The 15371-nt window shown below is 39.3% G+C and overlaps 1 protein-coding gene across 1 annotated transcript in view; it reads right to left on the bottom strand.

Annotated features, from left to right (window-relative positions):
- Positions 1 to 15371, bottom strand: part of RRAS2 (related RAS viral (r-ras) oncogene homolog 2) — a 74214-nt gene that overhangs the window by 7759 nt on the left and 51084 nt on the right. Inside the window, exons 7-9 of the mRNA XM_009994278.1 lie at positions 3598 to 3732; positions 2767 to 2869; positions 335 to 443 (exon numbers count right to left, since the gene is read on the bottom strand). Coding sequence (XP_009992580.1) covers positions 335 to 443; positions 2767 to 2869; positions 3598 to 3732 — 347 coding nt within the window. The remainder of the gene's footprint in view (positions 1 to 334; positions 444 to 2766; positions 2870 to 3597; positions 3733 to 15371) is intronic.

The following is a 15371-nucleotide window of genomic DNA, read 5'->3' on the forward strand; positions in this document are numbered from 1 at the left end:
AATGCTCTCTGCTTGGCACAGCACACTATAGTGAGTAACAGAATGGAGAAATTAGACATGTTCATGCCTGAGCAACCAAGTCATGACAGAAAGCTCTCAACTCTGTATGTGAACAGATTTACCTCAACTGAGTCAGAATGAATATGTGCTCTGTGTGGAATATCATCATGCTTCTAAGACTCTTCAGTTACAGAAACAAGTATAATTGTATTTCTTGCACTGGAATTAGTTAATAGGTTACAAATTTTTTTGTTTCTTGTTCCCACTGTTTTCAGGAAGAAAACTTTGAAGTTTCTGGAAGAAAGTGAGCAGTAACTAATAGCAAATGAATTACCTGTCTTTGGTGGTCCAGATCTGCTTTATTACCAACTAGAATCATCGGAAACTCATCGCGATCTTTCACTCTAAGAATTTGTCGCTGAAACTTATAGATTTCTTCAAAACTGTAAAATAAATAAAGAAAACAGTAGAGAATCAGTGTACTAATTAATGGATTCTCAGGTTCTGCAGAAGTTCAGAAATGATGAGTCACCTATTTGGACTTGCCTTACCAGGCCCCACAAGCAGACAGCTGCACACACTCCACCAAAGAGTCCACTGTCATGGCATGACGAGTTGGATAATCATTTAACACTCCAAATAAAAAAATCCTCAAGTTAACAGTGTGCTATCCACTGGACGTAGGTTGGGCTACAGGGTAAGCAAAACACTTCATTGTGTCTCAGTCTGAAGAGACCCAGATGCCAATGCGTTGCAGAGAACCAAGCAACCACAGTCCATTCTACAAACATTGACTTTGGAGTTCAATTCTGGCTAAAACATTCAAACTACAGTCTAGAGACTTGGTGATCAATATTTCAGCTGTCACCATGCACAGCTACTTTTTAGGAATTTGCATGGAAAACTAACAAACTCATAAAATTTTATTTCTTGAAGAACAGGAATAAAAAAAGATGTGGCTAAACGATCAAAAAGCTTTCTGGTTTCCAAATCACTTATATCAGGTACTAAGGCTGTTCAAGCAGGAAGGAATATTCCAGCAGTGCTTAAGGGAAGGTGAGTAAAGCAGAACATTTCTCCAAGGTCAGAGTATTAAACAAGCTAACTCTGGACTAAACAAGGATTTTTTGAGAAAATTCCTGCTTTCAAGTAAATACTGCTAAAGATACGTCACTATATGAAGAGCTTCAGCACAGATACTTGCAGACAATCACCTCCTTTGGAGCACAGACTTCCCAAGTACTATATTTAATTCCAGCTGTGCAGTCTGAAGCCATTTGCACTTCAATTTGCAAAGTAAAATTTAAAAGCAAGATGATAATGAGTAAGAAAGTTACATTTAAAAAGTTAGGTAGTCAGACATGATCATGACAATCCATCTCATCCATATAAAGCAATTGTGAGAGAAAAGGTGAATTAGAAGCAAGGGACACCACTAAGCTGGACCGCCATTTACATATGTTGTTTTAATACTCAGAAGTCTGCAGCAACTGGAGGAAGAGAGTTTAAAGTTACCAACTAAGTCATCTAGGTTTCTTCTTCAGAATTACTTTCGACGACAGAAGCAGGACAGACACCACTAGTAGGTATTTCACTGGCAGGCAAGGTTAAATCTTGAATCAAATGACTATCAGAACAAAAATGAAAACACTACTCTTCAGAAGTCTTTGAGGGATTTCAGAGAACAAAGTGAGATGCAGGTTGAATGTGCGAAGACCTGCTTAATCAAGGCAAACCCTTAGCCAGAAGAACAAACAAAACTTACAAGTTTTCAGACAAACCAAGGAGTTCACATGACAACTTCAAAAACATCTACACTAAAATATTTATGCTAACACAAGTGCTCAGCATGTCTCAGATCCACAGACTCAGATCTCTGAAAGGGTGTAAGAGTGTTTTCTGGACAGTACTTCTACATTAATTTCTCCATTTAACAGCATTATTAACTGTAAGATACAGATCCAGTGGAAACATGCTAAGGCCACAAAATATTCATCTTAATTCTCATAACTGATAGAGCTCTTAGAAAGATCAGAAGTAGCCTCCTAGAGCCTAGATTGAATCTGTAAGGATAAAAAAAGCATCATAGACAAATTTAGTAATTTTACTGCTTTTCTGTTGCAACTCAGAACAAGTGGAAGGACAGATCCCCAAGGACTTCTCCTTTATTTCTACATATCTGCAAAGCTCAATGGAGGAAGATCAAAATATGTAGTGACTGTCTATATATATACATGGCAGCTTCCTACTCTTCCAGTGATCAGGAGGTACCTGACAATGCTCCATGAGCTTCTAAACAGATAGGTTTCATCTCAACTCTGTGATCAGTTATGCAGGTTCCAGTCAATTCCTGGGACCAAGCAGAGTGAGCACAGCCCTCAGAAGAGGGTGGAGACATTCCCTGGCCTGGATACACCTTCAGAAATCCAGTCAGTCACTTGATGTTCACAAGCACATGGTAAGAAGATACTTCCAAGAACTCAGTTTAAATTCCTGTCAATTTCAGGAAATTAGTATTTTAGACTGTAATGAAGTGCTTGAATAGAGTTCTTTTTTTGTGTATGCTTCCAAGTCATCTATTTCAAGAGACAGGTACTTTCAATCAGTGGTTTAAAATGGGTTTTCATCAGTGCTATAAGTGCACCACACCACAAAATCCAAGAGTGAACACATACTTAATGTTTCTGTTTGGGATTACAATAAAGGATAAGCAGCAATTTAAGATTAACTACAACTTGTTTTTTAATAACTTGACACCAGGCTTACCTTCCTCTATCCGTGACTGAGAAAACAAGCAGAAAACCCTCCCCTGTCCTCATGTACTGCTCACGCATAGCTCCAAATTCTTCTTGTCCTGCTGTATCCAGAACTGAACATAAGCAAAACAATGATTACTACAGTTCATGTTCTTAGAGTATAGACTGAGGAAAAAAAAATAATCCTTCTTAATAGGATATTGTGAGATGCCTTCCTATATATTATAACTAAGCAGAAATCACTTTTCTTAGATACTATTGGATTTTTGCTAGAATTCCCAAATTCTTGGACTGACTGAACAGCAAAAGACCCACAAAGCAAACTGAAAAACAAAATTTGGTGAACTTTTGATGATTCACAACCAACTATAACAGTTGGAGAATGCTTAGAGAGACTTGAGGATGGGGGTTGAGAAGGTCATTGGTTTGTCCTTAAAGAAATCACTGACAAGGGAGAACTGAAACTTCTAGGGGAAAGCATTTATATTGAACTTGGGAGGGGCAGCATACAACAGCCAAGTGATGAATTTTTCATTGCATCATGTCACTCAGGTAACTGCCAGGAGTTATAGAAATTCTTCTAGTTTTGTAGGCAGTAAGACTTTGGGAATAATTCTCAAAAAAAAAAAAGTGTCCAGTTTAAGAGACACTTACACATACATAAGGCCTAGATATCTCATTAATAAAACAAAGCTAGCTAGCTTTATCAGCCACATACTTATGAAAAACCCCACACATGCTGCACAGTTGTTTACCTGTGTTCCATTTCATGCACACAGACAACCAGAGGCACCACAAGAGTTCCAGGCTGTTAGTACCACGGGTTAGTCAGGCTACTTACTGTCCAAGCGTGCAGCTCTTTCATCTATCACACATTGCTTGGTGTAGGAATCTTCAATCGTTGGATCATAATCCGTAACAAAATAGGACTGCAGAAAATAAAACACGTTTGTAAGACAAATACATACAGAACACTCTCCAAATAAGATGACAGAACTCTACACTTGACAGCTTAGGGAAGATGAGCAGGTTTTACCATGTACAGCTATTCGCTACTTTACCCAAAAAGACAGCAGGTAATGGCCTTTTTATCTCCAGTAAACACTTGTACATTGTAGAAATTACCAGCAGAGTCACTGAATTTACTGTATTCCCACAGAATTTCTAGCATTTTCTAGAAATTTCTGGTAGTTTCTAGAACATTCCAGCAGGTACTCCTAGGAATTTCTCATTCCTAGCAGTTTTTAAGGCCTCTAGTGACTTAAGTTTCTCTGAATTCCTGGTAGGGTTTAGGAACTTTTTGGAATTCACATAAGTTATTTCCTCCCCTATTCCCAGAGACAGTAATTTCTAGGAAGTTCCAAACTTTTCCCAGCTGTTCCTAGAATTCTCTAGTAGTTTTGTAACAATTTCTAGCAACAGTTCCAGGCAGCACAAATAGAACTTAATTTGTAAGCTGAATAAAGTCTGGTGGATCATCCTTGTTCCCACGATTTCTTTCCTGATTTTAATCACTTTAAGTACACACTCTCCAATAAGACAATTGCTGAAAGCAGCATAAACTATGCAATGCCTGTGCTACCCACTGCCTAAGCGTGGGGCTCCACCAACTACTGCCAGTCTTATCACTTGAACTGCAGAGCAAAGCACATTCTGGTACAGCTTTCTAGTGACTGGGTGATCTGATATTGAATACTGGGATAACAATAACTGAAGACAACAAGCTTAGATTTCAATGGTTGAATTTTTAGGTTGCATGCACTCATTGCAAAATTGTCTTTACCAAAAACCAAAGCACACTGGCATAATAAATGTGAACTCTGATCTAATTCCTCCCGTTCTGTACTCAATGCAGCAGGCACTGGGCTGTGTACTACTCTGAGTGTTCAAAAATCAGGCACACTGGGTGCACTCAGATGAATGCCACAATAACTGAAGGACTACGTATGTTACTCAGTTCTGTAAGTCAGTAAGGAAGCAGGAAGGCTTTAAAACTACATATGGGCTCCTATGAAGAAAAAAAAAAGGGGGGGGGGAAGGAAGAAGGGGATGAGTTGTGCTTGCATTAAGAAGGAATCACCAAAACCAGGGTGCATCTCATTATCCATGTCAAAATTAGTATTTCTTGCTTAAAGGCATTTCCCATCACACAAATTCAAAGATATCAACAAGACAATACTCTGGTCCTCTAAACTTACTGGAGTCAAGGTAACAAGATAGCATGACAGGAAATGTAAGAAAACAAAAGAAAACAAGACATCTGAAATTACAGCACTGGCCCACTAATCTTTTCCAGACACTTCAGTGCCAGTGCACAATACAGTTAACTCTGTTCTCGCTGATACAGTTTTATTAATGTATTTATTCTTGTTCAGTTTTAATTCGGAGTTGCCCACAAGGGCTGGCTGCAACACTTGTCTTGACTATACCCAGCTGACTGCCACCATTTGGGCATGTCCATGTTAGCTTTCTGGGTTTACAGCATGGACATGGGCTCCCCTGCAGAGTTAATCAACTGAGCTGCAGCTGCCTTATTCGGAGGAACCCATCACCAGTTGTAACTCTTGACCAGCTGTGCATGCTATATATAACCTCTGCTCATTTCACAACCTTACCATCGTGCAGTTTGCTACAGGACATACATACAGGTTGCTGTTTATCTGCTCATTTAGGTTTGGCACCATACTACAACCTGCTGACCTCTGGAGCAGACACTGAACAGCTCTGCACATCTCCTTTGCATTTTAGGCAGACAGCAGTAAACCAGCCCCTCAGGATACACCTACACAGTAGTCTCAGTAGTTCTGCACCAACAGCACCACTGTGTTAGTGGCTACCTTTACATAGCAATAACATCACCAAAACCACGTTCCTCCCTGAGGAGGATAAGATCCTATCAGTTCGTCCCACCAGAGATACGTGACACAAGATGCTGTGATTCACTCCTTTCTTACAGTGTTTTGTTTAAGTCAAGTTGCTGATTTCTGGATTAGAAATGGTTTCTCCATTCTTTTAAAACATTCACCCAGGCTAAGCAATCTCCTCATTGAAGCCTCCCAAAAAACCCACCCACACAAAACAAAAAAAACAAGCTAAACAACAAGCACGGGATCACAAATGGAGCACACACACAAGTCCGAGTTTTGTTGGAGAAGAGTGTGTATTTGCAAACAGCAGAATATCTTGCCACAGAGCAAAACCCCAGAAAATGCTGTTCTGACTGCAAATTGCCCCTTTACGTTGCTTCTCTGAAGATTTAAAGAGGAAAAAATGCAGCCTCCAAAACTTTTATTTTGTCTGTATCCATGACTCAAGATGTCTTACCCAGATTTTTAGGGAAATTAATTTATCCATAAACTATGCATTAGGTCTAAAGTCTTCTCTGACCTTTAACAGTCTTGAAAAGATGGAAAAGAAATTAACTTACGTGAACATACACATGTGTAAACAAAATTATTTACCAAATCTGATTTCAGAAGGGATGATCACATGGAAGAGGCTTTAACTCTTATGTTTCATCGAGGAAACAAAGTGGTATGTATTTAAAAAAAACAGGTGACTAAAACATGGTTTCACTATCAGTATATCTAGAAATTCAGGGTTCTGATTTGGAAGATAAAGCACACACTCTGAAGTTACTCTCCATCTCTCTGCAGCTTCAACTTTCATGTTTTTATCCTGCAGAAGTCAGTTACTCTGAGTCTTTGCACCTATAAAGCTGTAAAGTATGCCATTTGTTTCACTCTCATAAATCGGTATTAGTAGACCACCTAAAACAGCAACTTCACATCCAACAAGGGCAGAATTTTTCACTGAGAGAGGTCAGAAAAAGAAAACTGTAATAATCTCAGAGGGACTCTTCATATTTTCCTTATTAACTATCCAAGTGCCAAGAACTGCAACATGTTTTGTAATCTCTGAGGCATTTCTGTGACTCCCTCCACCCTTCTTGGTTGTTTTCTTTTTGTTTGTTTGTTAGGTTTGATTGGGGGGGGAAGAGAAGAAGGTGTTTGTTTTAAATAAAAGAAACTATACACAAAGTGAGAGTGACAGACTAGAGACACGGAGCACAGTTCCTCACTTAAAATACAGACAAAGACTAAGTTGCCCTGATCCAGCATCAGGAACATCTCAAAATCAGGATGAGCAGATGTCAGAGCTCCCCCATCTAGCAAGTCTCTTATGAGCAATTTCTTCCCTCCCATGGAGCTGCACTGCCAAATCTGCTGTCACAGCCACTACAGGAGAGGTTTGCAAGGCAATTAGTGTTGTGGTTTACCTCCAGGCACCGGACTAAACTAATGTGCCTGAAATAGCTGCTAGTTTTGAAGGAGCCTTCCCAGATTGCACTGGGACTATTTGCTGCAGGGAGCACATCAACCACAGCTTGCAGGCCTTATTCAGTCAAGGCTGATTTATGAAAATTAAATGTAGCAGATGCAGTATTTATCAATCTGAGCAGAAATGTAGTTTACTTCTGTTATACAGTCAGTGTTTAAAGAAGTAAGGGATGGCAGAGCATATCCTTAACTGCTTCATAAAACTGTGCCTTTACTTCTGAGTGCCACCCTGCAACAGTGGGAAGGTACCTGTACACCCTGCAAGCCCAAAAACATAGTCCAGGGTCAGTAGCTCTGTAAAGCTCAAGTTTGTGGCAGAACTGCTTAGAAGACTAACGGGAGGGTAATTCCAACTGATGCAAACCAGTTCCAACCTACTGACTTTAAACCAATGCCAGGACCAGTCAAAACAGAGGAAAACGCACACACCAGCATTAAAATACGCAGGCCTGGCCTCTGCTATCTCCTTTATGAATGCTGTATACGCAAGTCCTGACACTTGAAAGCAGCTCTTTTGCTAAACTACAGAATGCTAGAAAGCTACGGCACATGTCTCAGGTCCCAGATGGCACAAGACACACTGGACCACTCTCTAGGGTGACCCATTACAGACCAGGTTGTCAGATTCACTCTTACAGGATCAGTTGAGCCTGTGAAGAATTGGAGGAGCTAAGTCTCATTCAGCTGGCTCCACTGCAGCTGGCCACTGCCTGCAGGAAACAATTAGAGAAACTAAATTTCTGTTCAGATAGTAACTTGAACATGCTCTTCTGTTACACCACTCCTAATCACTAGCAAAATCAATGCTTCCTCCACCCACCTCCTAGAAGGGAAATGAGAAGCCAAGCCCAGTAGTCTCATCAACCATTCAATTTACTCAAAATATTGTGCAACAAGTTTTCTAGGTTTCCTCTTTCTAAGACTGCTGAGGCAATCAAGTCCAAGGACATAAGCCCTTTCACAGAGGAACAAAACAAAACCAAAGAAATAACAAAAAAGACCAACCAACAAATTAAAAAAAAAAAAACAACAACCAAAAAAACCCTAAAAAACCAACAACACAGAAAGCCCCATACCACCTACATCACTTGCAGCTGGGCAGTCCACCACCACAGTCCCTTCCTGTACACACACTTCTCATCTTAAAATCTGTTTGGAACAGAATTTCTTGACCTTTGCAGAAGTTTCTACTTGTGGTGCTCGGGAACGATGACACTACTATACTGAACACTGCCCTAGCAGTCTCTCTCCATTTAAGGTTATAGTAATTCCTAAATCATTGTTGCAATTGTTTGAGCCTTTTGGCAAGGAGTCTGCTTTCAGTTTACCACCTTCCGCCTGCCCTGGTAATGCTGCCTTTCATACACACAAGGGAATTCCTCCATTACCTAAACTCACTTACAAGCTCAGGAGTCCCACTCCATAAATTAATAAAAACAACTAAGTGAAGAAAGATGGAGAACCCCTGTGAAGCTTCACAGCTCTTACACAGCTTTCTTTATTTAGTCTCCATAAGGTCATCAACAGTCCACAAACCGAAAAACCACTGGATTTCCTTCTTTTGCACCAACATTTATGTTTTTAGGTGAGATAGAAGTCAGATGCTATGCACAGGGAGCTGCTATATGCTGCAGTCCAGAGGCTGGTTGGATAACGAGCTCAAAGCCTGAAGTGCATGCAACAAAAGATAGCCCAGCACACTGAAAGCACACCACTATGAGTAAGTTAAAGGCGTGGTACATGTCAAAACATATATTCATTCTTGCTTCTTCTATCATCTCCACTTGTATTTACTAAATACACTTTTCGTTTTTAAAAAAAGTCACTAGTTGCTTATTGAAATTTTTTCACATGTTTAAATTTTTGGTTTCAAGCCAGCAGATGCAAGGAAACAAGGGTTTCCACCCTCCAGCTGAAGTTACAGACCAGCTCTGAATTTAAATAACATCTACAATTTCAGCATTGCAAATAGCCCAAAAATCCTTCCCAGCTATAATTTGTAAGTCAGAACTTTAAACAAACATGTTGGTGAAAGCTATACTCCAAAACTTGAGCTTTATACTTGAGCCAAGGCATCTCCTATGCAGCAAGTGCTACTTGACAGGGTATTTTCTTTTGGCCGTTTTTCCTTTGACTACCACTAACATTATAACCTCTTTTCTAGCTTCTTCCTCATTTCCTCTACACTTCACAAATAACACTTGTTTGCTCCTGTCCCACTTGACAGATGTAAAGTGCAATTTGGGATGCATGGCGAGGTGTATTCACACCATGGGTGTAGAACAAATAACAGTATCAGCTAAAGCCCTATTACCACATTGATCAGATCAGAAATACTTCATCCAGAAAGACAGAAACCTGATCAAGATCTCTCTGAACACTTTTTTCCCATTTTATTTAGTATTTCTAACAGTGTTCCAAGACAAAGTCAGTGCCAGAGTTTAAGACCAGAACTATAGTGCCTTAGCCAGGGCACTAGGACTATAAGAGAACACTTTTCTGCCAGAGGTACTTGGTTACATGATAAAAACCTTCTCAGACAAAAATTGACTGAATAAATCAGTAACTTTCACTGCTTTGCTACCCATGAAAATGTTACAGCCTCTGCCTTCAACCCTTTTACCTGAGTGACCTAGCAGCCAGGCTCCAGAGGAGGTTAGCAACTATTTCAAGGAGCTTTAATTCACATTTCCATACCTCTTCCTAGAGAAGTAGAAACAGGTTAACCACAGACATGTTCCTGGAAGACAGGTGGCAGTAATATGGCACCTTGCTCAAGCACTACACTGGCACCAATCCCAGACTAAGCTGCTCAGCAGAACTGGTGATTAAGCAAAGCAGCAGTTTGGGCCTCAGAACCCGAAGAGATTAACTGAAGAATCTCCTTTCACACCACAAAAGAGCCTCGTAAGGTAATTTATTTAGAAATATTTCAGTTGGCTGACAAGAAAACAAGGAAAACACACAGGAAAAAACCTGGACTTCTGGCAGCACACTTAAACCCAGACTGCATTCCAGAATAAAGCAACAGGCACAGCAAAGCACACAAGTTTATTATTTTACAGAGCCCAAAACCAAAAAGCACACAGCTCATTAAATAGCTTTTGCCAAGCTTGTTAAATACTTAACATATACCTCCCCAAGAGAAGGTGGTTCACTAGGGCCTGATGCTTCCACACAGGTCTATAATTGGTGGGTCTTTGGCAAGCGGGAGATTGATGCTGCTGGGGTCAACAATAGGGAGTAGGCACCTCTGCAGAGAGCTCAGGCACTGAACAAAACAATACCAGAAAGACTGCAAGAACTGCCCACATCAAACCAGCAACTTCCTAAACAGGAGTGCTTGAGATAGCATTAAGCATGCTTTCCTGGCACAGAGAGTTCTACTTCACAAAACAAGGGGAAGGACTCTGGTCCTGGACATTGGGGAGCATGGGGGACCAAAGGTCTAGAAATATACTGTGGAAAACCAGACTGCACAAATCATGTATAGAACACTGCATTGTGCTACAGAAGGCCAGGTGCATCCTTCTCCAATTATCCCATATTCATATAAATGTTTAAGTTATTAATTTTAAGTATGCAAACAGTAAGAGCACCTACTACTTTTTTCCAAAAAATATAAATTGAAAGATCAACAATGCTTGTAAGCAATGATGCTTCCCTTAATTTACCCTGCTTCCCACTGTTCTAATGTATAGTGCCAGCGTTGTTATGGCTATCCAGGGAAACAGACATGACTTGTAACTACAATTACTGCAACTATCCAGTGATATGAAACAATAATTTGAACAGTGAAAACTGAAATACAAAGAAAGGAGAGAACTGAACCACAGTTACAGTGAAAGAAACATGTCATGAGCCATATACAAGCTAAACCATTTGGAATTTAATACACAAGTCGAAAAGTTTATTTATTTGTTCCTGAAGAACTAGCATTATATATACATGCAATACTGATATTTATGATTAAGCACAAGCTTAATCAAATCTTAATGGTTCCATTGAAGAATGAGAATGCTGAGTTCTTGAATAATCCATGGTAGCCTCAGAGTGCACCCATTAGAAGACAGAAGAGATACAAATCTAAAATTCTGAATGAGATGTGGTAGGATACAAAGTCTCTTACTTTAAGTATACCTAAGTCTTCCCCATAACTTGTTTATGCAATGCAAGGATTGTCAAGAGCTTGTGCTTGGCCAGAAACACTAAGCAAAGCATCAATCAGTCCTATTACATAGCAACACACTCTACTCTCTCTCCCTTTCTCCAATCCCTACACTTCCATATGCAGTGATTACTGAATGAGCACATCAGAAAAAGAAAACTATTACCAAATTTGTGTTCAGTACATGGCCATATTTATTGCAAGTAGCCAAACATAACACAATACTAATTTCCTTTAAAAATAGTAGATTAATACTTTTTCTAAACCAGATTTCACCTTTCAAACTCAAACTGCTTCTGCGCTGTGCTTGCATCTCCATCCGGTTACTAGCTTATAGCTCTCCCCACTGTACATCAACTCAGTGTTAAGAGCTCACCAGCCTGTGAACATCTGCTTCTGGTTTACAATTCTCAACTATCTCAGAATCAAACCACACCAAACACCAAGTACACAGAGACCTGCTCTAGGCAATACATGCATTAAACTTTGGCCTCTCAACTACTTTCTGGTGAGGCCATTTTACTCACAATCAGAGAACATACACTTTCACTATCTGTTAAGACTTCTTTGTAATGCTTTGAATTAATGCCTTTCAATGCCAGCAAGCACTTACCAACTTCTTTGAAGGCAGCTATGCAATTTCTCAAGTCGAAACATGTCTGACTGTAACATGTACATGTACCCCATACTGCAAGTATAGATCAATCTTCATTTAATTTCATTTTTGCTTCACAAAAAATATTTGCAAGAACTATGAACACACTAAGTACTTAATCTTCCTTATCTTGGCCACTTGCATTCAGAGAATGTTTGAAATTTTCACTACATACTATCTTTTAACCCACAAAATTTTATCAGGTTCGGACAGTTTTTAACATGATAGCTCTTGAGGATGAACTCTTTCTTACCTCAATAAGCCCATGACATTTTTTTAAAAGCACATAACTGATTTTAGGATATCTGTATAACCAGAAAATGGGAATAAAGCTATAAGTATAAAGAGAGTGAAGTTCCTCAAAAAAAACCCTGATGATGCAGAAGTTACCAGAACACCTTTTCTCACACACATGACATCATTAGAACATCTCAAGATACATGGTGTCACATACATGGTATAATGTAAGAGCTTTTGTTTTATAAATACAGTAACACTTATAATCAATTAAAATAGCTCTGCAGCAACTTAAACCTAACTAAAACACAGTCAGCATCAGACTTCAGATTAGAAGCTATGAGGAGATCCACATTTAGGGTATTTACAGTCTATTAAGAAAAATGCTACTTCACAACTCCTTGAGGAATGTATTGGAAGAACTGAAACGCATGTTAGAAAAGTTAATTCTTCAGTTAATTAAAAAGAAACTCTTGAGGAGAGTGCATGTATTCATGTCAAATCAGAACCTTTAAAATACATTGAAGTAGCAAAGAAAAAAAAAAAGCTCATTAATCGAACTTTTCGGATTGTCTAGCCTAAGTTAAAAACATTTAGATCTTGATAATTATACTAATGCAGTAAGAAGTTCTTCTAGCCCAAATAAGCCAGTAGAACAAAGCCTCACTTCAGCAACCATAGTGGATTTTAGTAATGTCATTTCCTATTTCCCAACTTAAATACCTCAGCAAGTTTAAGCCCTAGGACTACACACCAAGCTAAGGTAAAAAAAAATTCTGAAGTTAATACCTTTTTTATTCTGAAAGTAGTAAGGTAGTAAAAAACCCTCTCCTGCTTTCACTGTTACACTTCAGTTCTCTGTAACTCCAGGCACTACATCAGCTGCATAGGTTTAGAGTAACTTGGGAGCAGACGTGGAAGTGGAGCACAGTTAAGCAGGAAGAGCAAGGCAGAAAGTCTAAGAAAGGTAAGCTCTTCATGTTCTTCCTCTTAAAACATTTGTTTAACAGAGAAATACAGCCAGGTTAACTAGTCCATTAAAACCAGAGCCTACCATTTTCTAGAATTATTCAAGTTAGGATTAGATATTTCATATAGTATTTCACAATACCATTGAACTATGTTAGCAACTTCCTGCCAGTAGGAGAAGGAGGTTTTGTCATCCCCACTCCTGACCTTCCACCATGGTTCTCTGCTTCCTGCCTGCACCACCATCAGCAATTTGAACTGTCTGATCCCCTAACTAAAAATTTACAAAATCTTCCACCCGAATACTGGCTAACTGCAACGACCTTCAAATGTCCAGATACCTCAGGAAAACTCACAGCATATTACTAAATTTGTCTTTTCTGCCAACATTCCCTCTAATTATATATAGTTTGCATATAATTTACATATCTGCATACATTATAAAAGTGCCAAAAAGGGACTGAACCAAAAAGTTAAAAGGTTCTAGAAGTTTTCATCATATAACTTGTTTTGTTAGAAAAGAGACACAGAATTATTGGCACATATGTAATTAAAAGTTAAGATTGCTCTTTCAGAGCCAGTGACACTGCTCATTTATACTATAAGATCAGTGTAGTCACAGATTGCAATACACTCCTTCCTGTCCTGTAATTTTTTTTTCATTGCCACAGTTAATCCCATGTAATTTCTGAACATCAGCTCGGACAATACGCAAAACATGAAAACATTCAGCTTAATTTATTTTTCAAAGATTTATTGACTAATCATTAGAAGCTAATTATTTAGGCAAAAGCTAGAAAATAGCAGTTATCTTCTGACACAATAGTTCTTACTAGATATAAGCACAGTTCTAATAGCTTTATTTGCCAAATTATGTATTTATCCAACTCCAACCTTTTAGCCTGAGACTAGACTGTCCAGACTCCTTTCAGAGGCTACAGACAATTCCTATAATCTTTAAGTTTGAAAGTGTCATAACCAGAAGTGCCAAGAATGCTGAAATGCCAGCTGTTTTATTTAGCCATCCATTTTCATTAGTAAGACTAATTCTTACCAGCCTACCCTCAAAATTCTTACCCAGCTAGGTCAAATACACAAAGCAGTTGTCTTTTTGAGTCATGCATAAACGATGTTGAAAGAATCAGTTGTGTACCTATGAATAACAAGAGTTCCTGAAAGTGTGTTAATCATTATGGGGTGCCAACATCAGGAGTTGCATGATGCACACAGCAGCCAAATCAATTAAAATCAACACACAAGGCAACTTCCCCTTAGGAAATGGTATCTGAACAGCTTGCAAGTGGCAAGCTATCAACAAAGTTCATGCTACAATAGCGACAGCACACTAAACACACTTTTTGACAAGGCAGTGAAGGTAGTGAATTCTCCTTGCACCTGGACATGTCTTGAAGGCCACACCAAACCAGGCTGATGTGGGAGCTCCATGCCACAGTCCCACCTGCCACGGGCAGCTCAGCAGCAGGGAGTACCTGTCATGCCCCAACACCAGCTGCTTTTGCACATCTGTATCAGGCATCACACTGTATTCTACGATGAAAATGTGCCTTCCACTCGCTAAAACAAAGAGAGGTTTTTCCAAGAGACATTTCAGTGTCAAGTTTTTAACCCAGGCACATCAAGAAGTACTTGTAACCTTAGTCTGCCATTTAGTGATGAACAACAAAAAACTGAAGAATATTTTTTCCTTTTCCTAGGGTGTCAGGTTAACCCACCCAACTGAGATAGTGAAAAGAAGGGAAGGGGATCTCTTCCTAGGTAAATCAGGCTGTGTAAGCCTTTTCATTCTAGGGACAGTGTGTTCAGAGCTTCCCAGCACACAAGCAGTTCCTTTGTTTTGTTTGACAGCTTAGGCACAGTGTTCGACAGATTCAATTCTGACAGAGAGAAAGAAAAAAAGACTGGACTCTGTCAGTCAGCCAGTCTTAACAGAGCAACATGGTAAGTTACTCTTTAAGCAAGACAGAAATCCTACCCCATCTCAGCAGAGATACACCTGACACAAAGATCTCAGTGATGCGGGCTGACCTGAAATCATGGGGCATTATGCCTACTGAAAAGCACAAGAATTTGACACAGAAGCTGGTCTCACAGATGTAGAATACTGCTTCATAAGTAGTGGTTCAAATCAATACCACCAATTAAAAAACCTCCAGCTTTCTATAAGAACAAAAGATTATAAAAACAATATGCAAATTTCAAGGAACATGCAGCACAGGTTACACAAT

This window comes from Chaetura pelagica, unplaced genomic scaffold, assembly GCF_000747805.2.
Source record: "Chaetura pelagica isolate M959 unplaced genomic scaffold, ChaPel_1.0 scaffold153, whole genome shotgun sequence".
Lineage (NCBI taxonomy): Eukaryota > Metazoa > Chordata > Aves > Apodiformes > Apodidae > Chaetura > Chaetura pelagica.